The following is a 24,743-nucleotide window of genomic DNA, read 5'->3' as shown; positions in this document are numbered from 1 at the left end:
TCAACCTCTCCACAAGCACCAAATCAGACTGCAAAAATTAGTGGTTGAGAATTAGAAAAGACCTATTTTTTCAACATAGAGCTGTTTCTTCAAATGTTTCTTTTTTTTCCCAATTAATCCCCAAATCAATTTCACTTTCTTGTTCCCAATAAAGTTGTAGCAGCTTCCCAATATTGAAAAGACCCACAAACCAGCAATCACTCAATCACAAAATATCTAGATTCACAAAGTTTATGTGAAAGCAATGACGAGTCGTAGTGTAACATACAACAAGAAACTTCTTCAAGTCTTTTCCTGATGCAATCTCACGCAGAGATTGAGGCCCGCGATTAATTTCATATTTGCAAGCCGATGCAAATTCTAGGACTGGACCCTCAGTGATCCGTACATCAGGAACTTTACGAGGAGCCGTGAAAGAAAACCATGTGCATTAAACAATCTAATCGCCATGACTTTAGCTGTACATGGCAATTACAAAAGGCCTAACTTCTTGAATAAAGGAACTCAAAGATCAAGCAACTAAAACAATGAACTAACCTTATGAAATGGACGATCAAGCAATTAAAGCAATCAGAACTGAGAAGTTTGTACTCTGTTAACGAAGGAGAGGAGGAAAATCAGAATACATAAATCACCAAATTGACAGATTTTGGATGAACCCTAATAAATCAAAATTTACACAACCCAAAGTTTACCTGACTTTTCGATGCAAGCAAGAGGTTGCAGATGAAGTTGTAGATGAAGGGCAAGAGATGAGGTAGAAGATGAAGTTGAAGATGAGGATGGAATCATAATGGTCTTCTGGTTTAGGAAGAAAGCGAGTGATGAATACAGAAAAAGTGAGTGATGATGAATACAAAAATAATCCTAACATCGGCCTTCACAACAAATCTTACATCAGAGGAAGATAGAGAGGTGGGGACCTGCTGAGGTGAAATAAATACTGTTCATGATGAACAGTATTCTTTTCTTAGCAATGTTATATATATAAAGGATAGAGGATTCATGGATACAAGTTTATATCTGAAAAGACTGAGTCTGGATATAGATATCGAACGAAGTCTTAGACCCATAATCATCTTTAACTCAAACCAAAAAAAATAAAATCTAAAATTTATCATAGGCAATGTTACAAAGGAAATCAGAAAAATCACCAAAAATTTGGATTAAAAAAATAATAAAGCATAAAAGAACAATTAGTAAGCAGCCTTTTCTATGCAGTGAACTGAGAAAACACAAGCTTGCTGCTTTGATCTCTTTTCCATGTTCCAAAATATATCAGAAAATCAAGATTAGATTAAACAAATGACAATAAAATTGAACTCGGTGCATCGAAGCCCAGCCAGCCAAAGATGCGAGTATTGCGAAGAGCAGGGGAAACGCCTTTTAAGTAATGAATCAGGTATCATTCGTTCTCCCTTATCTCCGGCAACAATTATCCTGCTGTCCACTGTCGTTAGGTTTTACTTATACAGGCCTGCCTTCTCCGCAATAAAGAAGAGATTTATGTCCAATTCGTTTCTACACCCACTGCAATCGACCATGAGATTCGACTAAATGCTGAAACTTTCCATCAGAGGTCAGTTGCTGTTGTATTACTTTTGCATGTCTTACACTAGACTTCACTTGGAACCTTGGCATAGGTCGTGGCTGATCTTGCACGACCTGTGACGTTTCCAAAGAGACTTCATGAAAGAATTCATCTGCTACATCCCCATCCTCGTCGATTCTCAGACGTTCCGCATACCACTTGAGGCCCTGTGTATGACAATAGCTGCAGCTGTTAGCATAAAGAACTTGGAAACCCCATATTGTTCTGACTTGAACATTCGGAAGACATAGTATATAACAGCGATAGAAATTAAAGCAAATTGAAAGTGCAGTATTCTGTAGATGTAAAAAGCCGCTGCGCTACCAGGAGCAGTTCACACTCGGTAATCAAGTGTCAATTTCCAAGAAAACTCGAGAATCGTTACTTAATAAATTGTAATGGCTCGTCTTACTTATACAAATCTCAACCTTGTTGTGATATATGAAGTTTGCAATTATATTTACACAAATGAGTATGACACTACTAAGCTTCAGATAAGACAGTCAAAGGCAGATGAAACTCCATCCAGATCAATGCACACAATTATATCAATCTCCATTAAAAGTATCCGAATATTGCCCAAGGAGCATAAATTCATTTGACCCGCATCTACATCATAAGTTTTCCTTGATCTACTCCATGGGTCCATTGGATTATATGGTGTACCAAATTCAGATGATATAATCTGACGTCCAAATGACATTAAATTAAACAAATAATTGGATAAGTAATAAAACTCAATTTAGTACTACCCTCCGACCCTTCATATGCTCACATTTCCAGAATATCGATTCCTCGATTTTACTTTTTAACATCATATATTAGAGGAAAAAAAACATCTATTTTATCCATCAAAAACCTTTACCAGTACAAATTTCAGATGAAGAGTTTCTCACTCCAAAAGAATGCCAAACAACCACTGTCAATGAACTAGTACTGCATATTTATTGCCATTATCAGGTATGCCTAAGGCCCTAATTGCAAAAGGACACTGACAATTCATTTTATAACAAGTCAAGTACTCTCAAAAATATGTCATAGCAGGGATGCACTAATTATCCACCTTTCCAAACATCTTAGAATAAGCCAAATTCTGCATACTAGACTAGACAATAGACACTATACAGCACTATCATATGTTGTCGAGAACTGAAGATATAGAGTGTCTTTGGTTAACAGCTTTTTAAGGCTTTTTAGTTTACTTTTGACCTTTGGCTTTTTAATTGGTTAACAGCGAAAAAAAACATTTGGTTGTTAGTTTTTAAGTTTTAAGGCGGCTGAAAAGTCAATTTTTATGTCAAAACCAAGTTACTAGGAGTAGCTTCTTGCTTTGGCTTTTGGCATTTGGCTTTTGATTTACCTTTTCTTTAATAAACAACCAATTAGCCAACAATTAATATATACCAAACACCTTCATAGTCCATACTAGTTGGCTTAAAAACATAGCAACTCACTTATCAGCCAATAGTCAAACCAAACAAAAGTTACAATCATTTGACAAACAGACCCATAATGTAAGATCTAGCCTTAAAAATCCATATAAAACACATGTCGAAATCACAAAAACGTCGCCAAACTCCTTAAAAACAAATTAATATTTAAGGTATTAAATTTAAATAACAAATATAGAAATTCTACAGAAGTATAATCTACAAACTTGACAAATATTTTTACACGAACTTCAAATAGAGTACAACAAAGTTCAACTATTCATAAGAAGGACAAAGTGAGATGGGAAATGCTAGAACTAAGGTATTCTATGATTTTCGTGCAACACTACCTGTGCATGAAATCTAAGTAAATCTAGATTCATTAACCCACTTAACCAAGATAAATCCCAACTTCACGAAACACTTAATTCATACTTCCTCGTGAGAATTTAAAAAGTTGCTTCTACAAGGTAACTCCTAATAGGATTATGAAGTACTACCCACTCTTACGTGCTTTAGCTGGTTCATGTTGATGGTACTAAAACTCCATCGGAGAAATGAACCCAAGTTTAAAGAAGCCGACATGCTAATCCTCGAACATTTCAATTCCTAAAAAGATATTCTGACCCCTTTTCATTCTTCCTCGAACTTCTATGCTTCTTCTATAAGATAATTATCAAGTAATACCCACTATAACCCTCCTTGAACTAGAATTAGTTGCAGCTACAGCAAGTTGCCTAAATAAATATCAGCTCATAAGATAACAGACGAACGTAACATCTCCGCGAAAAGCGCAGGGGACGTGGGGCGTGAAGCGTGAGGCATGCACCTCTTTAAAGTGAGGACCAAACTTTGAAATGCAAGTTTCAAGAAATAAATAGTTTAAATGTGGAAAAAAAAGCTTGAAATTATCCAAACCAAAACCAATAACCTATATTCCAATTTCCATCTTCCACAGCCCATTATATGAAAATTAAAGAACTTTTAGTATATTTTAGGTCTTCTACTCTTAGGCTTAATTTTTGAGTCAAAAACCCTATTTATTTATTTTTTCTATGACCAATTGCAAATGGCCCCTCTGCAGGCTTTAATTTTAGGTAAGCTTTGGTTAATATAGAAATTTAGATTTAGGTAAGCTTGATAGGATATAATTCAAATTTTAAACCAATGTACTATTCCACAAAGCATACGCAAAAGGTAACAACATAATACAACTTTTCAACTTAACGTCACTAGACTAATGAATAAGAATGTCAAGTCTTTTTCCTAGAAGCCAAGGAAATAATACATCTCAAAAAGATAAAAGATGAGAACATGAGAGTCATCTCGTGTCCTTTGAGGTATATCCCTTGAGTCATGGTCTTCAAGAGCTTTAAAGGTCCCAATCCTTAGAAGATGTCCAAGTAAATAATATTGATTTGTGAAAGTAACAAATCACCCTTATGTGGTACGATTTGATAGGATGAGAGTTTTGTGATTTTAATTTACCTTTTCTAATTTTGTTTATTTTACTATCATTCATTTTGACTTTTTGTGGTGATTTACAAATCACAGTGATTGATTAGAAATATCTATTCTAATATATAGGCTGCCCTTGAAAGTTCATCTTTGTAGAAAATAGATATCTCTTTTGTGATCAAATGTAGCTAAATTTTCAAATATGACTAAATTATCAAATATAACACCATTTGCAAATATATCTAAAGAAAACAGCAAATAAACGATGCCTTGTTAATATATAAATTGGTAATACTGTGGAATACATCCTGTAGAGGGAAAAACCATGCTCTATGTAATAATCAAACAATTAGAAAACAAAAGCAGATGAAAATTTACTAGCTGGCCCCCAATATAGAATTGTAACCTTTTCTGCAATGAAAACATAGCCATTTTCCACGACAAAAATTTGCGCACAAAACATCACCAACTCTTTTCATTCAAATACAGACAATCAATAAGCCAAAGTGAACAGGTTCACCATATATATGATCAAATTTCCCTTCAAACGTCTGTAACAAGATGAAAAACATTGCATTATAGACTCAGTTTTACTTTATACCACTTACTCTCGAGCACTTCAAAAGAAGCACTAAAGCAAAACCAAGGGATTGATCAACTTTATATAAAGAGACTGCATCAAATTAAAAAGGGGTGAAATCTTCCTCTAGAGTGCTCATCTATTAGAACATTCCTCTTCGTATCATACCAGCAAAAATAAAACCTAAAAAAGAGCCTTCTTTATCTGACTTAATATATAATTAATCATAAAATGAAAAAGAAGACATATTTGATGGCAAAAATTGTGGACCACCTTTTTTGTTCTTTAAAGTGCTGTAAAGCACCTTTTAGGAAACTAAATAAGTGTACTGCCTAAATCCCAAATATAGAAGTATATTTTTGTATAAAATCACCTTATATCACATTTTCTTTTCAAATAACCACCATTTACTGGTTTGGATCACATTTTTTGTTACATTTTCAGGAAATGAAACATTAAATGACACTCGAACAAATCACATTTCCATTAAGTTTTACAGAAGATAAACATCATATTAGATAAGGCTCACAACTTAATGAAAAATGTGACTCCATCCAATAAATGGTGGTGGTTCACAAAGAAAACACTATCAAAGGTGGTATTTGGCAAAAAAAGTGTGATATAAGTTTAGGAAGGCTGGTAGTTATATGGTGGTGGTTTGCGCTTTTTCGTAATCAAAGTTGATCCTATACATTAAGACATTAAGTCATTAACACAAGATAATTCCCGATCCCAAAAAATAAAGCATCAATTAAAAATCAATGCTTTGATGAACTCTGTTTAAAACTTGAAAAGGAAAAAAAGCTATTTAGCTACCCTCACCGCAACCTTAATACTCCTAGCCAAAAGCAAAAAGGATGGTTTTCTTGAGTGTGTACACCTACACTTTAATTTATGTTTTTCTTTAGGAATAATCTCTATTAGCAAATTGAAAATGAAACAAATGAAATCATCCTAAAAGCAAAGCTACCAATACTACCCAAATAACCAAGTACTGTGGAAAAATCTTCGTGCCATATTCATAACATTTCTTTTTTCCTTGTCAAAGTAATAATAAAAATCATGAGGGTGCCCTCAGTCCCTTTACCTTATTTGTAAAACATCAACGACACTATCACTTATGAAGCAGATCAAAGTCCAAACTACCCACATGAACTCTATTATCATCGAACTCATGTATCAAAATATGAAGTTAGCAAGAGCTGCAACTAGGAACTAAGCAAACATATACCATGAGAAAATAGATGAGATGATTCCAAAATTTTCATCGTAAATGGATTAAATTTTCAATATTTATGAATTGTCCTGTGATGCACCTTAAATAGACGTAAAATCATCCTTATAAATCACAATGAATATATTTATCACTATAATCATACTCCATGCAACTTTTTAGCATCTTCAAATTTTATAGTCCAAGTAATAAAGTATCCCAGCCTGAATTTGGTCATGATACAAAGCATCAAAAGAGCTACATAGAGAACATGGTTATTAGTGCAAGAACACTTGATACATAAAATAGTATATATGAATCATACACATCATTCCTAAAGGAGAATGAAATAGCATTTAGATGAGCCATCAACTCTAATAAACTTCTCTACGAAAGGAACTCTAACAGCTAGAAAGTGGACAAATAACGTCACTAACATGAAACTGATTTTAAAATATTTTCATTTTTCAGTTTTATCATAGCTTAAGCTTCACGTAGAAAAATTTTACAAGTTCTTCAGATAGGTCTACAAAGATATAGATACATGTCTCTCCCTAGAAATCCACCTATTCCACCATTAGGTCCATAGATGGTAAACCCCTAGCAAGAGAAGCACCTTCATCATAACACTTCTTATGATAGATTAACATGATAGGAACCTTAAATAGTAAAGGTGTTCTTTTTTGCCTAAAGATAAAAGTTAAAGAATCCTAGTTGACCAGAAGAGAAATTGAACGTAATTCACACGTCTAGCATTCTGTTACTTTGCTTAGAAAGTAATCTTTTCCTTAAATTTTGGGCTAGATATTTATTGGTTAATTCCTATCATTTTTTTTGTTTAGACTTGGTTAATTAGCATTGCTTTTATTCAATTTTAGTATATTAGAAATTAGAATTTTTAGATTAGAAAACTAATCTTGTTTACTATAATATCAATTCCCATGGAAGGAAAATAGCTACTGAACTCTTTATCAACAAAATCAATGATAGCTTTTTAGTTCTTGTTTTGGCTCATAACTCTTTTCAAGATTAGATACAGAAAGTCATCCATATGAAGCTAAGCAAATCTAATTGTGTTCTTCAAAACCTCAGGTTTGATTCTATGGTGCATCTATAATGGAATTAGATTCAAATTACGTTGCACTATCTCAAACTCCATAGATTATATCCTCTATTTTATCCATCATCTACATTCGCAAACTTAATAACATTTTTTCATCTATTAGTCCATCTCTTACCAAACCCCATAAATATTTAAACTTGAATTTTGTCCATCACTTAAACCTCTTCTTTTCTTCCTACTTTGTCCACCATCCATAGCCCCTATAAAGATTTAACCTTTGGATCTTATTCTATCTTCACAAACCCAAGGAACCCTAATTCCCTAATTGGCATCATCATGGTTCTTAACCCTTAACCTATCTTTTCATTTGTTTCTTTCACCTAGCATCTTCGATCCATCGTACTCTACCCATCCCTTAACTAAATACTAAAACTTGAATCCTGTCCACGTTTGAAACCTCTTATTTTCTTCTTAATTCATCCATCATCCATAGCCCCAATAAAGATTTAACCTTTGCATCTTATTACATCTTCAAAAACCCAAGAAACCCTAACACCTTAATCAGCATCAGCATAGTCGTTAACCCTTAACCTATCTTTTCATTTGTTTTTCACCTAAAATCTTCAATCCATCATCCTCAATCCATCCTTCAACTAAATTCCACAAACAACTTCCATCCTTACGCAAAAACCCTAATTTTAAATTTCTCCAACCTTGCTTCCTAATTTGAAACATAAAAAATAAAAAATAAATAAAAAAAATCACTGAAATTGTCGCGGACATGACACCTTGCCTTGTTTTGTGAACATCACAATGTGAATTGCTAACTCAAAAAAAAAACAATTTTATCATAATAATTCAAGTTTTCTAAAACTTATATTTAAATCAAAGCTTATAATAGATAATTAGAACCAAGTACACTTTTAAACAAGAATGATAATAGCTAATATATTATAACATCTTAAAATGGTTGTTAATTAATGGGGCTTTTGAGTTGGTGAGCTCATCCTACTTTGATTAGAGTTTGACCAGACTTTACTGTAGAGCCCTTTTTATACGCACAATTCTATATCATCTTTGATGGATGACTTGATACGGAATATACCAGCGAGATGACATAATGATAATATCCTAGGTCATCTCATCAGTTACTTGGATGAATCAGAGATGCAATGCTAGAACTAAATTTGAATGTTTTCTAATAGCCAACAAAAGCAATAAACAAATCATAAATACTAGAAAAGTGAAAATTGAAAGAATCTCATCATAGATACATACACATGGTTTCCAATATACTTCCAACATAGTACTTTGAAATTCGAATAATTTTAAATTCACTCAAGTCACAACATGTTTTGATGATCAAAGTAAAAAACAATCCTAAAAAAATAACTAGAAAACCTCTAAAGTAACTCTAGAAACTAAAACCTCAATAATTAATACCACATAGTGAACGACTCTCAAGGATGAAATCATACGATGTATTACTTGGACTTCAAAACATCTCCTATATGAATGTCTCTAAGTGTCATAGTCTGCTACTTTTAGTGGATCATTCCCATTATTTTGTCATAAAAAGGATAGTCCAAGTGTCATCCCAGATCAAACAATCAAGAATTAGACAACTCAATAGGATATATTAACGAGGATGAATAGCAATGAACGAATGAAAGCGCCAATCTTGCAATACTTGATAACACAACATTAAATTTGTACAATTTGATAAACCCCAAAAGATTTTGTATTTGTCAAAACTTTTCACGAGTCACGACTTATATTCCTCATTTCATATCCAAATTCTTCACTAAATGAATCCATCAACCAAACATAACATCACATCATATATTGCTCAAGCGTCTATGATGGCTAATAACAGCTACACATTGCATATATCATACAAAACCATCCAACATAGAGGTAGAAAATCAACCACACTTGGATTCACTAAAGTTTCAACGCACATTTTCAAAATAAAAAACAAATCCAAAAAGCAACCACAAGTACAAAACATAACACTAAAAAACCAATTACAAGCACAACATCAAGGATTACTCGAGATAAAGTACACTTAAATGATGCAAGCAAACCTAAGTATGGTTTGGATAAATGTACAAGTGTCTAACTCGGTGGTTTTACGTACTATTCCCGTTATATTGGGGGTGTTTGGTTCATGGCTTTTAGCTTAGCTTTTTGGTTGACTTTTGGCTTTTGATTGGTCAAACGACAAAGAAGTATTTGATAAATTTTTTTTAAATTAGTTGAAAAAGATGGTTTTTAAGCCAAAATGAAAAGTTGCTCTAGCTAGCATTTATGGTTTGCTTTTGACTTCTTGACCTACTTTTTTTCTAACAAACAGCTAATAACTAATAGTCAAATTTACCAAAACAAGTGGCCGAACAGCCACAACCAATTGCCAAACACCCTCATTGTTTCAAAAAAAAGCAAGTGCCAAAGATATGACATGGGTACTTGCAATTGTGCATGAAAAGTCAAACTAACAACATGCATTAAAGCAAAAAACTAGCACCACTATCAACTCACATTCATATATCTCAATTCAACTTCAAATACTTAACAAATGATCATCAATCAACCAAACATAACAAATTTATATACCGAAATTAATAAAAACAATCAAACAACAAAAGATATTTTAGAATGGTAAACAAGAAACTAACCTGAACTCCACCATCACCATTACAAGGAATCAAAATGGGACCCACAGCATGACGTTCAACAGGAACTTGAACTGGAACACTGAACCCTTTGCGGGGGCCCCTTTGAATTGGGTCAACATTCATCCGATTACGTCGATTTTCGTCTAAATTGTTATTATTATTAAAGTTACTATCTTCTTCTTGATCTTCCTTATTTTCATGTGCAAACCCTAAAAATCCGGCGATCTTCTTAAAAAACCTCATCTACAGAACAAAGTCGCCAATCAGACGACAATGGTAAAATCAGTAAAGGTAGAAACTATGGGTTGACGGGATTTCGATAGAATTATTGGAAGAAATTATGTGTTGGATGGAATGACTGAATGAAAATTGGGGAATTTGGATAATTGATTTTATCTAGAGAGGGGATTCCGAGAGTTGTGTGGGTTTCAAATTTCAATGTTGTTTTCTTTTTTCCAATTTTTATGGGTTTGGACTTTGGAATTAATTAACTAAGATGAATAAAAGTAAAAACTTTTCATTTACTCCAATCGTTTCAAGTTTCTCCCTTTCTCATTTTGTCATTTTGAATTATTCTATTATTTTCTAAACAAATTTTCAATTTATATTAAAATTTTTGATACAATTGACTTTATTTATTTTTATTTTAATATTTTAATAATATTTATAGTCTGATTGAAATGATAATGATGAATAATGGTTTTGGTCCCACAAATATTTCACTAATATTATTTTATCATTATTATATTGATTATGGTCCGTATATTTTAAACTAACTATATTTAAACAACTTTTAATGGTTTTGATATTTTTTTCATTAACTTTATTTTGTTATTTTTAATGCTTATAGTACCCATTTTTCATCAAATTTGTCATTCAATAAAATAATCTATATATCATCTAAAATATTTTAATTTTCTTAGTTACCGTGAACATTACTTGTGGAAATAACTTTAAGGAATAGAGACTATTTATCCCTCTAATTACCACCCTCTGTTTTTTATATGAACATTTTTTTTGTGAGCTTTTTAGATGAACATTAGTAGAAAGTTCAATTAAGTTGAAGATTTTGAAAAAAAAAAAGTGATCATAGAAATTAGTAGATAAAAGAAATGAATGCAATTAAAAAAATGAGAGTAAGACCACTACTAAAAAAGAAAAGTATAAAATCAATGAAAAACAATAGAATGAAAGGTGATGCTAATTAAAATGGACTAAAGAAATATAATAATTAATGATTACAAAAATCTAGCATAATTTATTTTTAATTATTACATACATAAATTTTTTAATTTTTATTTACATATTTAACTCACCTTTTTGTTTCACTCATATATTTCACTCATCAACTCATAATATTTATTTTTATTCCATTTTTTATCAACCATTTGGTCGTTTTAAGTTACATAGGGTCGTTTAACCTTCTAGAGTGATAGGGTATCAACCGTTTGTCTTTTTGTCTTCTCTTTAACTAATCTTCAAAGAAATTATAGTACCAAGAATTATGCATTAATAGTACCAAGTATGGGTATGGCCGTATAGGTAGTGGTATGTTTATGTGTATGTGTATAGGATTTCTACATAGCTAGTGCATTGAAATTATCATTTAATGCCATTTTCTACAGGTATTTAGAATGAACTCGAGGAAAGACACAAGGAATAAGAAATGCAATTGAAATCATTATTTTACACCCATTTTCTACTACCATATATTTTGAAAATATTAGTTATATAACATAGTAAAACTTTCTATCCAACTCAAAATTAATGTGACTTAAAAATAAACTCAACACAAAATATTTAATTAACTCGATAAATCAAAATAATATTACTATAGATAACATATATAAATAACAGTTGAAAAAATAATAATTGATAACATTAAAAAGAATATAAAGGATAAGTAATAAGAATAAGTAGTTTGTCTGATCTGGTCTAATAATTAGGTCTAGTTAGGTTTGATCAGGTTTGGTTTGATTGAAATGGTTTGATTAAATCTGATTTCAATAATAATAAGTAACTAGATTATTCCCGTGCGATGCACGCTTTTTTTTCATTTTATTGTTTTTTTTTTATTTTAAAAAAACAAAGAAAATGAATTGTAAATCATTGGTTATTGATTTTCAATGAATTAATAATTGCATACAATCACTAATATTTAATTCATTTTTAATTTTAAAAGTACTATTTTATAAGTTATGTATGATGTTAAACAATATTATTTTGATATTATTTTAATATTTAATAATTAAGTATAACAAATTATGTTAAAAATAAATTCTTATATTAATAAATTGTTTTGAACATTTATTAAAATATTAAATTAAAGGAAATATTTAATATGATAATAACATATATATTTTTAAAAAATAATTTAAATAATACACAAATATAAAATTAAAATACTTTGTCTTGAGACTATCTGAATGTTGAGACGGATCTATATAATTAGCTCAATTATCTTATTGATCACTATAAGATTGTAATTGACATTTTAAAAAATTTATGAATAAAAAAATATTAGTAATTGTGTCTATTAAAATAAATAAATAATAAAAGAAATTTAGAGAATAAAATTAAAGCAAATGTCAGATGATTGCAAAAATGAAGTTATTTGCTTTACAAATGCAAATATTTATTTTCGTCTTTGTTTGACCTTTAATCTTCATTCACTTTTATCTCTCCTCTTATCTCTTATTATGGGGTCCGAAGGCCTCCAACCAAATGGGCCAAGTCAGCAAGCCTAAAATCCATGTGTGCTGGTTAGAGCCCTTAAAAGCCTAATCCTAGGGGTGAAATCACCAAAATGCCCTTGGGTGATTCACAACCAGACCCAACTCTCACTATAAATAACCTCATTTATTACAAAATCAGGTTTGCATTCAATCTCCTCAACTACTTACATTCAATTCTCGATTCATATTTCCGATCATTGACTTAAGCATCGGAGGTGCTTTCCAAGAAGGAGCCCCCGAACAACTAATCCGCTGTTAGTTTTACAAGTCAGCGGCAGAACCCATTTCACTTATATTTGGACCCTGAAGAGAGGAATCTCTTTCACCAACAGTTCCTTCCCTCTCAATCTTGTTGACCGATTTTTTAGCTGAAACTCCTCTAAATACAAATTCATTTACATGAAATTAGATCCACTACAAAATGTTAGTATCTAAGTATTTTTAAAAAAATTCAAATTCATTTACTTGATATCCAGTTTCGTCTGACCTTCACAAACATTCACCATTTTCGTTTGCTCTAATTCTGATCCACAACAATATTTATTTCAAATATCTAATGCAATAAAGAATTCCATAGCAATGTAAAAGTTCAACCATAGAATATTGAATGAATTAGCTTCATACAACACATATTAATGAGATGTAAGTAAAATTTCTGATCGGAACTTTACGCCCTTCAATAGTAATACCGCAAGTGCACGGCATAGCGTAGTACGTCGACAAGTACGGGTAGAATCCGCAGGGAGTGGGGTGTATATCAAGGGATTCTCGATCAATTAATTAGTTCAACACGTATATATAGATGTTTGTTGGTGTAATTAACTAAAACAAGAAAATAAAGACTAAAGCTAAAACAAAGCATAAAACAAGTAAAGATGCTAATTAACCAAGAACATAAGATTAAGGGCAATACAAACATATGAAAAGGTAATATGATGATGAAGAGGCAAAGGCTAGACTTTCTCACCAAAGTAGTGTTTACTAATCTTTAACTTAAGGTCATGGATATGTGTTATGGGGAAGAATGTATCTTGGATACTAATGTTCTTTCTTAAGTAATAAAAGCTTCCTAATATATACTCAACTACCTATTCTCATGGAGCTAAGCACATTTTAAGACATGGAGCACACATTCAACATTTCCAATCAAAACATCTACCTATTCTCATGGAGATGATTCAATTTTCAAGCATGGATTATCATTAGAAATCGACTCTCGCCCTCAATCCAATGATACGATAATAGAAAAATTCATCTCAAACCATAAACAACACAACCAAGCCAAAGGTAAAGAAAACAATTTAGACTACATACATGGTGATAATAGATAGCCTAAGCCAAAACGAACTACTCACTCTTATTGAAGTTAAACATAACTAAAGACATTGAATTCATGATAAATACTAATAACAAAAATCAAAAGCAATAAAGTGTAGAGAATAGAAATTACTAGCTTGGAATTCAATTCAAGGAATATAATCAATTGAAAAACTAAAGAATGCCAATGATAAACTCCATAAGCTCCAATTGCTATCCAAATGTTTGATGAAATGCTTTAATAGATTGACTTAATCTCAATTACATGAATATATCAAATGAACTTTAATAATGAACTAATCAAAAGCTTGAACCCTCTAACAAGTGTTTGAATAGAAATTGCAACTAAGAGTATAAGAATGAATCAAGAAAATTACATAAAGGAAGATTAACACCAACTAATGAAAGCTTAAAATTCAGAACTTGAGTTGTAAAAGAAAATGGATCCTTTGCTTGAGCCTTCTTCTTCTCTATTTATAGGAGGGAGGATAAGTGGTAGGTGGTGGCTTCATAATTTATCCACCACCTCTATGTGTGACATAGGTAGGCTATTGAAGGGTGGCAAATAGGGGTGGTAGAGCAATAGAGTATGAGAGGCAGAAGAAATGGGTAGGGCATCCAATCAGCAGCTTTTAAAAGTGTAATTATTTATGAACGCCTAAATCGCTCAACCCGAGCCAATCCGCTCGACCTGGTCGAGCGCATTGAAAATGCTTCTGTTGACATTTTGAAGCTACTGAAAGTGAATAGTACTTTCGCTCGACCGGGTCGAGCAGCCTTCTGGATGGTCCTTCTCAGTTTCTATCTCTAATGCAAGTCTTTTTTATGCTCGAGCAAGTTTGGCTCGACCCAGTTTTGGCGAGTGGGCTTAGAATAGTCTACTTTAACTCCATTTGGCCTTGTTTCGTTGACTTGGGTCATTAAGATTTTTGATTACTTGAGCTTTTGGAGTTAAATGAGTATTGTATATGCAAAATGTACTTGGTTTGTGATCGGTTTTGACGCATATTACCGAAATGCACAAAAACCCCAAAATACCCAACCAAGCATAAAATCCCAAATAAAACAAGCATAGTTATGCAAAATCCCAATATAATAAAGCCAAATGATGGGGATAAAATATGAATAAAATACAGCTAACAATTTCTTTTTTTGATTTATTTTGATTATAATAGATAGAATATGAACTATCTAAGGAGATCATAAGATAGAAAGAATCAATTTTTTTTGATTAATTTTAAACTATCTGCTAATTCGGTCCGTTTTTAGTCACCGAATTGAATTTAACTTTGACTATTTGGAAATAAAATTATAGAATTGATTTTTTTGAGGTTGAATCAAAAAATATAGGTATTAAAAATGTAGAACAATTTAGATCATATGAACAAAATTTAGGCGGAAAAAAACTAAATAAAATTATGTTATAAATTCTGGAAAACCTCTTTGAATACTACATTTGTTGTAGTTCGACTAATTTGACCTTGCTTATCAGCTTATATCAATGGTCATTTCTGAACTTTGGTGGCCTAGGGCAAGATTAGAAATCGGGAGCCCTTATCGCCTTTCAAATATACTATAAATTATAAATGATAATAAAAAAAATCCTATAATTGCACAATTAAAAAAATATAAATCATAAATGATTACAAAAATAAGATAAATTATAAAATAAATGACATTATATATCAAAAGTGAAAAATTTAGTTATAGAAATATCAGAATATAGAATCAAATTAGAAGTTAAATTATTCTTAAGATGAATTTGAAAAGTTATTCATTTTTTTTTCTTAAATCCACAATAGGAAATGGAAAAGTTTCCATTTAGGTTGGAAGAAAAAAGCGTGTAAATCTTCTAAAGTTATTATACTTGTTAGACAATTATTGTCTTAACAATATTATCCAACTCCCATTCCCACTACCGTACCATTCTCATGTTTTTATTTTTTTTATTTTTTAATATTTAAATTTAAAACTACATAATTTTTGAAATATAAGGCCCTGGACGTTTGCCCCATCCGCCCTAAGTCAGATACGAGCCTGTCTATCATTGTATAAGCATCAACCAAAAATTGTTGAAACAAACTACTAGATTTTAAAAATTGTTGTTGCTTCATTCAATGTCTCTTGAATTTTAATGCAAAGAACTCTCTCATACTCAATCTAATTCTTTTCTTGGAAGTAGAGTCATCATTCATTAAATCTATAGATTAAAGACTTTTAACTGTTGCTTGTATTTTTCCATCCTAAAACAGCAAAAACATAAAAAAAAAAAAAAAATGCATGATATTAATATTTAATAATTTATATCTTAAATAATGTAAACCAATACTACCTCTATTTCAGTGACTTTGTTCCATTTGAATTTTTAACACTATTCACAGTTCACTCTTAATGTGCATTTTATTCTTAATCTATAAGTTAAAACATAGTCAAGTGGAATCTTGTTTGATTCGTCTCAACTAGAGCTGTTCATGGGCGGGCTACCCGCCAGGCTCTACCAATTCGACTTGAAAAACGGGCGGGCATGAACGTTTTTCAAAAAATTTAAAGTTTGGACAGGTTATGCCCGCCCGCTAACATAAATGGGGGGGTAGCAACACCAAAAAATACCCGCGGGTATATCCATCCGCCCCCTTAGTTTAATATATTATTTATTAAATAATTAATTCTATTAATTTATAAACTAGTACTACTACATGACTCATAGCCAATTTTAGTAATTAGTACCTATACCCAACTTTAGTTTATTACTCTTGTACTAGCCTTAGGATTTGCTTCTTTTAGACTTTAATGTTTCTAATTCTATCTTCTACATTTAATATTTTTAACCCTCAAAGTACTCAAGCAGTCGACTATCAACGTTCAAACAAGAAGCCGGCTCCACCGTCTATATTCAATATTCATGTAATTTGAATATTTTGAGACTTTATATATATATATATATATATATATATATATATATATATATATATATATATATATATATATATATATATATATATATATATATATATATATATTTAGAGTATTTTAGACAATGTATTATATTTTAATTGTTATTGAAACTTATCTTTATAATATGATTTATATTTTTAACTTTTATATAAGAAATACCCGCCTTTCCGCGGGTCCCGCCCGCTTTAAAAATGGGATGATAGCGACAAAAATATGCACGCAAATGTGGGCGGGCTTTTGAATATTTGAGGCCACGGGTAGAATTTTTAGTAACCACCCGGTCCGCTACCCGCCCAAACCCGCCCATGAACAGCTCTAGTCTCAACGCAAGGATCATTAATATCAAGTTTTTATAATTTTTAGTTATACACCGTTAGAGATATTAAGACTTCAAGATGTGTCTTGGCAAACGTGCACAAATAAAATAAGACAAAGTCATTGAAATGGTAAGAATATTATATATTATACAAATTAATATAAATCAACAAATAAAACATACATTTTCATATAAAAAAACCCATCTCAATACTACCATTCACACTTGGATCATCATAACTTGGTGGCTTCTACAATTGTATTATTCTAATTTTGATAATCATCGTCTCATTGAAGGGTGTTATCTCTTAAATATAATAGTATGTTGTTGTCATTTTTCTAGGCAAAGGATAAACTATCTAAAAAACTATGTTGTTTAGTTTATTGATTCACTTTGTTGTATTTAAGTAGCTACCAAATCAACCAGTTCCAATGCATTTAGGCATTGTTGGGAAAATTAACCAATTTCAATGTATTGATTATGATAATTGAAAATGATGTTATATTAGAGTTCGACCAATGTGTTTCAAACTCTAATATTCCTAAGATCGAATGTATGAAGTCTTGTGAGAAACAAATTACGCTATCAATGATAGCGATGTTTGTAGGAGAGAATAATGCAATAAAAACGCCACAAAGATTTAACAAGGTTCACCCAACTTAGGCTACGTCCTTCGGTTTGTAGTATCTCTTATATTATCAAAGAAGTTCAAAGAACTCTCAAATATGGAGAATTACAATAGAGAAGAGATATAGGCTAGTGTTTAGCTTGGGGTGTATTTTGTGGATGTGTTACAATGACATATGAGACCTCTATTTATAGAGGTTTATACATTAATGAGTATTACATAATTAAGGCTAAGGATTAATGCAAAATAAACAATTTCAAGTAACATCAAGAGTCAAAAACCAAATCCAATGCTCGATGAAGGCAATGCTTCATTACTTGGATGCCTTCTACAAGAATCTTCATCCTTTAGTCTTCTCATTAACTATCATTCATAATGCCTTAATTACCATCATAGTATGCATGTTTAAGTGCCTCCATCAACACACCATTTATTCCATGCATTGATCACCAACTTAAACACCATCATTAACACACAAATTAATCCACCAACTTAACTACACATTAAGTGACTAACTTAAACACCCAAAAGATTCCACTTTTATGCACTCATACTAATGCATAGTCTTGAATGGTGCACTCAAGTCACCAATAATTCTAACAATCTCCACCTTGACTTGAGTTCACCCAAGTAAAAAACATTCTCAAATTCACTCCATCATAATATAAAAACTTACACAACATCATACTCAAAATAAAACAAAAACAACACATGTGCACAAACAAGGCACATGCACTAAAATGCTCTTAAAGTGCTCACAAAAGAGTATGAAATCTAATTACCAATCAAGTCCATACATCCCATGGACTTATTGGGGTATGTTGGAATTATTCTCGAACTTTCATTACTTAAAGAAGTATCATCATCTTCATCATCGCGCTAGGTTGAAGTAGTGGACACACAAGCCGAACTTATTAAGGTTGAACCCACAAGCATATACAATAGATCCTTTTAAGAACAAATTAGGACCCTTGCCAACCTTCAAAACTCTACCTTCACCAATGCATCTAAAACCTTCTTTATCCAAAATACTAAGGGAAATTAAATTTCTATTCATACCTGGAACATAAAGGACTTCGGTCAATGTTCTTACAACACCATTAAACATGATAAATTTAACATCTCCTACACCAAGTATCGGACAACTAGCCTCATTGTCCATAGTGACTTTTCTTCCATCAACCTTTTGATTAGTTGAGAAGAAACTAAAGTTAAAAGTCATGTGTCTCGAACATCCCGAATCCAAAATCCAAGAATCATCACCCTTGTATTCGCTAGTAACAACAAGAGCACCAACATCATAATCCTCACTTTCAACATAGCTAACTTCGGCGGAACTAGATTTTGCGGACTTGCTTTCATCGGATTGTTTTGCTTTCAATTTTCAACAATCTTTCTTGAGGTGACCTTTCTTCTTACAAAAGTTGCAAGTCATGCTTCTTTTGTTCTTATTTGACTCCTTAACAATCAAAGCATCATTGGAATCTTTAGACTCCATTTGAGCAAATTGAGAATCAATAATGTCCTTTTGAGTCAAGGCCTTTCTAACATCTTCGCTACTCAACGAGTCTCTTCCATATAACAATGTTTCCCTAAAATGCTTATATGAAGGTGGTAGTGAAACTAACAATAGAATAGCTAAATCCTCATCATCCACTTTTACATCAATATTTTGCAAATCCATAATTATTGAGTAAAATTCATCAAGGTGCAGTTTCATGGGCTTCCTTCTTGCAATCTGAGATCATACAAATGACTCTTTATCAAAAGTCGATTGGTAACAATCTTTTCCATATAGAGTGATTCCAACTTTTCCCAAATGCCTTTTGAAGTTTCCTCCTTTACAACTTCTCTCAAAACTTCATTAGAGAGACAAAGTTGTATGGCGGAAAGAGCCTTCGCATCAATTTCTTCCCATCTCGCCTCACTTATGCCTTCGGGTTTCTTCTCCACACCATCTAGTGCTTTATGCACTCCATTTTGTATCAAAATTGCTTTCATTTTGACTTGCCATAAGCCAAAGTTCACGCTCCTATCAAACTTCTCAATATCAAGTTTCATTGTAGCCATGTCGCACCAATATGACCTCTAAATCACGATAATAACAACTTGGCTCTAACACCAATTGAAAACGATGCTATATTAGAGTTCGAACAATGTGTTTCAAACTCTAATATTCCCAAGATCGAATGTATAAATTCTTGTGAGAAACAAATTATGCTATCAATGATATCGATGTTTGTAGGAGAAAATAATGCAATAAAAACGCCACAAAGATCTATTAATGTCCTCTGTAATGAGAGTAAATGTGGTGTCGAACTAGTTGTTAGTTGAATTTAACGATGTAACAAGAGTTTTATTAATAAAGTTTATTGAAATTTGATTTTATTTGTATCTTAAATCTTAATTTATTCATCTCTTTGTTTTCAATAATATAAAGTCAATGATAATAAATTGGAAAAATTACCTAAAATAATTTAACATTTTCATGATTTTACTATAATAATCCCATCTATTGATTAACCATGAATAATTTCAATTTTATAGGGTATTTTCCTAGAGTAAACCTGATGACTTGTTATAGTAAGTTTTTTTTAAAAAAATAAAGATAAATAAAATAAAATATCGAAAAATGTGAAATGTTTTTAAAATTTTTAATTATTTAGAATTTTTATGTAAATTTTCAAAATTTTTCTCTAATTTTACATTAATTTTCAATTTTTTTTTTTTGGTGAATTACCTATAATAGCAAGTCATGGGGTTACCCAAGCTTACTCTAGGCAAATACCCCCTAATGGGATTATTCATGGTTAATCAATAGGTGGGATTATTGTAGGAAAATCATAAAAAACGTTAAGATTGTTCTAGGTAATTTTTCCTAATAATTTCATACTCATATCAAACACATAAAGTGTTTATTTTATGTAGCAGTGAAGGAAAAGATATCCAAGATTAAATGTTGCAGTTAAAATTTGTAGTTTTAAAGACTTAAGTGTTGTAATTTTATTCGTAAATAGGAAATAATTAATTAATTATTAAATCAGGATTAGTTTAAAGTTGTGTCCTTAAATAAAGATTATTGTTGGGATTATGGGAGTTTGTTCTTGCTATTCAGCCAATCTTAAAGTAAAGCCACTTTTAAAATGCCATGTTCACATGCACAGCAAAGGTTAGGAGGACCCTAAATGGTTTTTTGAGGACCTTCTCCAACGCCGAATTCAGTGTTTGAATAAAATGGTTTTCCTAATAAGTTTTTTCCCAAATACCCAATGACTTTTAGATTGGTGGATATTATTAGGGCTTTTTATAGTTTGAGGTTTTAATGTTTGAATTTAATAAAAGAAAAATTACCTTGAATAATTTAAACGTTTATTGATTTTCCTATAATAATTCCAACTTTTGATTAACCATGAATAATTCTAACTATAAGGGGTGCTTTCTAAGAATGCACTAAGGTAACCTTTACCAATACAACAAGTTATTTTGCATAAAAAAAAATTAAATACAAAATTAAATTATTAAAGAATTAAAAAATTTTAAAAAATTATTCATGATTATTTTTTGATTTTAACTTTTAATTTTAATATTTTTGATTTTTTGATTTTTCTTTTTCTTTTTGTGTGGTAATTTGCAAAAAACGGTCATCATTTGGGCAACAATGTTCTTAGATAAATGACCCTAAAATTTGAATTATTCATTGTTGATAAAAAAAGTTGGGATTATTGTAGAAAAATCAATAAAATGTTGGATTAATCTAGGTGAATTTTACTGAAAATTTGAAAAAAAATAAGTCGTTTTAATGAATTTATTCAAAAAATAAGCTTCGTTCAAACTTTATTCTCAAAATAAGCGTCCTTGGCTCCAAAGTTAGGTTTGGTGTACATTCGCTCTTACTAACAGCAAATTAAAAGAAATGGTCAAAATTTTGGTCAATGGATATGTCATTGTTACTAACAGCGACTTCATGTGTGTTAAATTTTCCAGTTCTTCTTCTTCCTCATTTCAATTTACTTCCTCATTCAACCTACGAGATCTCCCTCTTCTTTCCACCATTAAAATCAACTTCAATCCTTCAATTAATCTAATCAAATTCCAAGTTTCTACTACTAATTAGTTCTGTCATCTTCCTACGTTCACTTAAGGTACTATTTTTTTGTGTTTGTTTCCTTTTTCGAAAATTAGGGTTCACAAAATGTTCATGAACTTTCACATAAATGCAAGTTCTTAAACTTGCAATTTACTACTTCTTGTTGATCTACAGCTTATTAAGGTACGTTTTTATTATAAATTTTTTAGTTCTTGTTGATTTTAAAATGTATGCCATTATGGTGGTCATTTACACTTAAACTCTATGAATATGTCAAATGTACTTGTTATTTGCCATGATCTTCATATTGAGGTTGTTTGTTCATGAATTTAATGTAGAAATGTTTGAGTTTAATGTAGAGAATGTTTGAATGCAAACCCTAAATTTGAGGTTAATTTAGAGAATGTTTGAATGCAAAACCTAAATTTAATCAATGTTGTTATGTAGTATATATATATATATATGAACTTGATGGTGATGTTGATTTTGTACGTATTGTTGTAGAAATGGCTTCATTTCGTGTGACTGTTGTATGTTTTTGGAATGGTTCAATTCGATCAAGTAGTAACAATGTTAAGTATGTTGGGGGAAGACGTAAACTGTTTGCATGCAACTCAAACATGGATTTGAATGAATTTAAACATCTTATATGCTCTAAGATTGGCATTGACACTACAAGAAGTATTGTTAATGTAAGTTTTAAGTACAATATGAGTGGAGAATTGTTAGCTCTTCCGGTTGAGGATGAGGAGGCTATAGATGCAATGTGGGAGTATTCAAAGTCTACCTCTATTCCTTCTTTAGAGTTATATGTAGAAGAGGTACCCCTAGGGAATCAAGATGTCAATGTTGTAGAAACAAATTCATTCTTGAATGTAACTTCTTCTGCTCCTTCTCATACGCCCTTCCCTACCCAAGAAACCAAAAATCCCATTATGTCATCTTCCTCTTCTCCTTCTATTGAACCTAATCAACTTCAAATTCAAGTCTCAAATGATGATACTTTAACTTAGAAGATACAAATGAGCCTTGGGGTGATGTTAATAGTGAGAGTAATGAATTCGTTGAAGCTCCTTCTGAGGACGATGTGGGTGTTGACGAGGAGGCTCTAGCTAATGACATGAGCTTAGGCAACATTCCAACAATCATTGCTCCTACACCTTACGCACTAGTTCCCCCTCTAGATGAACATATTGAGGACAACTCTTGGAGGTCTTGGGCTTGTGATACAACCTACACCGATGAAGGAGAGTTTCAAAAGGGTATGATGTTTGATAACAAGGATGCATTGTTGGATGCTGTTAGATTGTATCATATTCGTAGGAACGTTGAGTATCGAACTGAGACTTCAAATCAAACCGTGCTCACCTTGAAGTGTAAGAGAGGGTGTGCTTGGAGGCTTAGGGCTAGGAAGAGCTCCTATTCACCTTCATGGGAGATTGTTATATATAAAGGGAAGCATGGGGGTTGTGTATTAAGTACTGAAAATGTGTCAGCTGGACACATTCATTTGACATCTTCCGTGATTGACAATCTTATTAGAAATTGTGTTGCTGAAGACCCATCAATTAAGGTCTCTGTGGTATGGATTGCAGTGGTCCTTTGATAGACGTACAAGGACCCACACAGGATCGGGCGTAGGGTTCTATCACGATCAACTCAATCTACATCGAGCTGACCAGGTAAAAACCTCACTACAACTAGTCTTGTAAATTATCACATTGCGTAATTTATCAATTGCATTTTCACGTGTAGTTTCGACGGGACCCTTACCTCGATGAGGTATACACTACATTGCCTAAGCACTCAGGGATCTTGTCAGGGGCGTGGAGAGCCTTTGTACCTTTAATATGCTTTGACATAGTCGAAGTGCATCTCCCTGAGCGCGTACTGCGGCAATTTGGAATGGTACAGGGCATCCCGCCGCCTTGTGACACAGAGGCGGATCTCCATCACAGCTCACGCAAGGGTCGGGAGCCCAAGAACTGGTTGGAGATCAACTGGCGCCATATAGCTCGTTGGGATCACAGGCAGAAGCTGTTGTCCCAAGATGCGCTGATCGAGGCTGTAGGCGCACCTACTTCGGCGGATTACATGCCGTGGTTCCTCTCCATCACTCGTTGATGGATGACACCACGAGGTATCATCGCGACAGCCCAGTACGCTCCCGCAGCACTGACGAGACACAGTTTGTAGGTATTCTTCAATGTTGATTATTATCCACAGAACTTACATGCTATACATTTTATTAATACTTCAGTATTACTGCAGGCACAGGGCATTGCATCCATTATTAGCTCCACCCAAGAGGAGCCTATACGGGAGATTGCCCAAGGCATACTCCTAGGGACACAGTTTCAGCACTTCATTCCAGAAGTCGCTGTGCCCGACACCACTATGGACGAGCAGGGGTCATCTCCTCATCATGCCAACGTTCATCTTGAGGAGGTAGACTTAACGTGCCCCGATTATGGTGCTGGGTCCTCACAGAGTGCTGGATCATCACAGTATCAATCCCCTCCCCTACCCGAGCGTCATGCGACGGCCTCTTACTATCGTAGGAGGCGTCGTAAACCGTTACAGTTAGACAGGGTACAAGAGGAGAATTAGCATTAGTATACTATTTGTATATATTGAACATTAGTGACATTTTGTATATATTGAACATTTGTACATATTCAATATTTGTAAC

The 24,743-nt window shown here is 32.3% G+C and overlaps 2 protein-coding genes across 2 annotated transcripts; both read right to left on the bottom strand.

The window, feature by feature from the left end:
* Window positions 1-927: 927 nt before the first annotated feature.
* On the bottom strand, window positions 928-10,553 carry LOC130799660 (uncharacterized). Its single transcript, XM_057662832.1, has 2 exons — window positions 10,014-10,553; window positions 928-1,758 (listed from the first exon to the last, which is right to left on the bottom strand). Exons 1-2 carry the CDS (start codon window positions 10,254-10,256, stop codon window positions 1,522-1,524), a joined length of 480 nt encoding a protein of 159 aa, XP_057518815.1. The 5' UTR covers window positions 10,257-10,553; the 3' UTR covers window positions 928-1,521.
* Window positions 10,554-13,009: 2,456 nt separating this feature from the next.
* Window positions 13,010-19,758, bottom strand: LOC130799287 (uncharacterized). Its single transcript, XM_057662389.1, has 6 exons — window positions 19,715-19,758; window positions 19,384-19,556; window positions 18,944-19,338; window positions 18,747-18,843; window positions 13,214-13,271; window positions 13,010-13,127 (listed from the first exon to the last, which is right to left on the bottom strand). The coding sequence occupies exons 1-6, from the start codon at window positions 19,756-19,758 to the stop codon at window positions 13,010-13,012; spliced, it is 885 nt and encodes a 294-aa protein (XP_057518372.1).
* Window positions 19,759-24,743: the final 4,985 nt, after the last annotated feature.

The sequence above is a fragment of the Amaranthus tricolor genome, chromosome 14 (assembly GCF_026212465.1).
Source record: "Amaranthus tricolor cultivar Red isolate AtriRed21 chromosome 14, ASM2621246v1, whole genome shotgun sequence".
In the NCBI taxonomy this organism is placed as follows: domain Eukaryota; kingdom Viridiplantae; phylum Streptophyta; class Magnoliopsida; order Caryophyllales; family Amaranthaceae; genus Amaranthus; species Amaranthus tricolor.
Note: the sequence above shows the minus strand (reverse complement) of the source record. Positions and strands in the feature narration are given on the sequence as shown.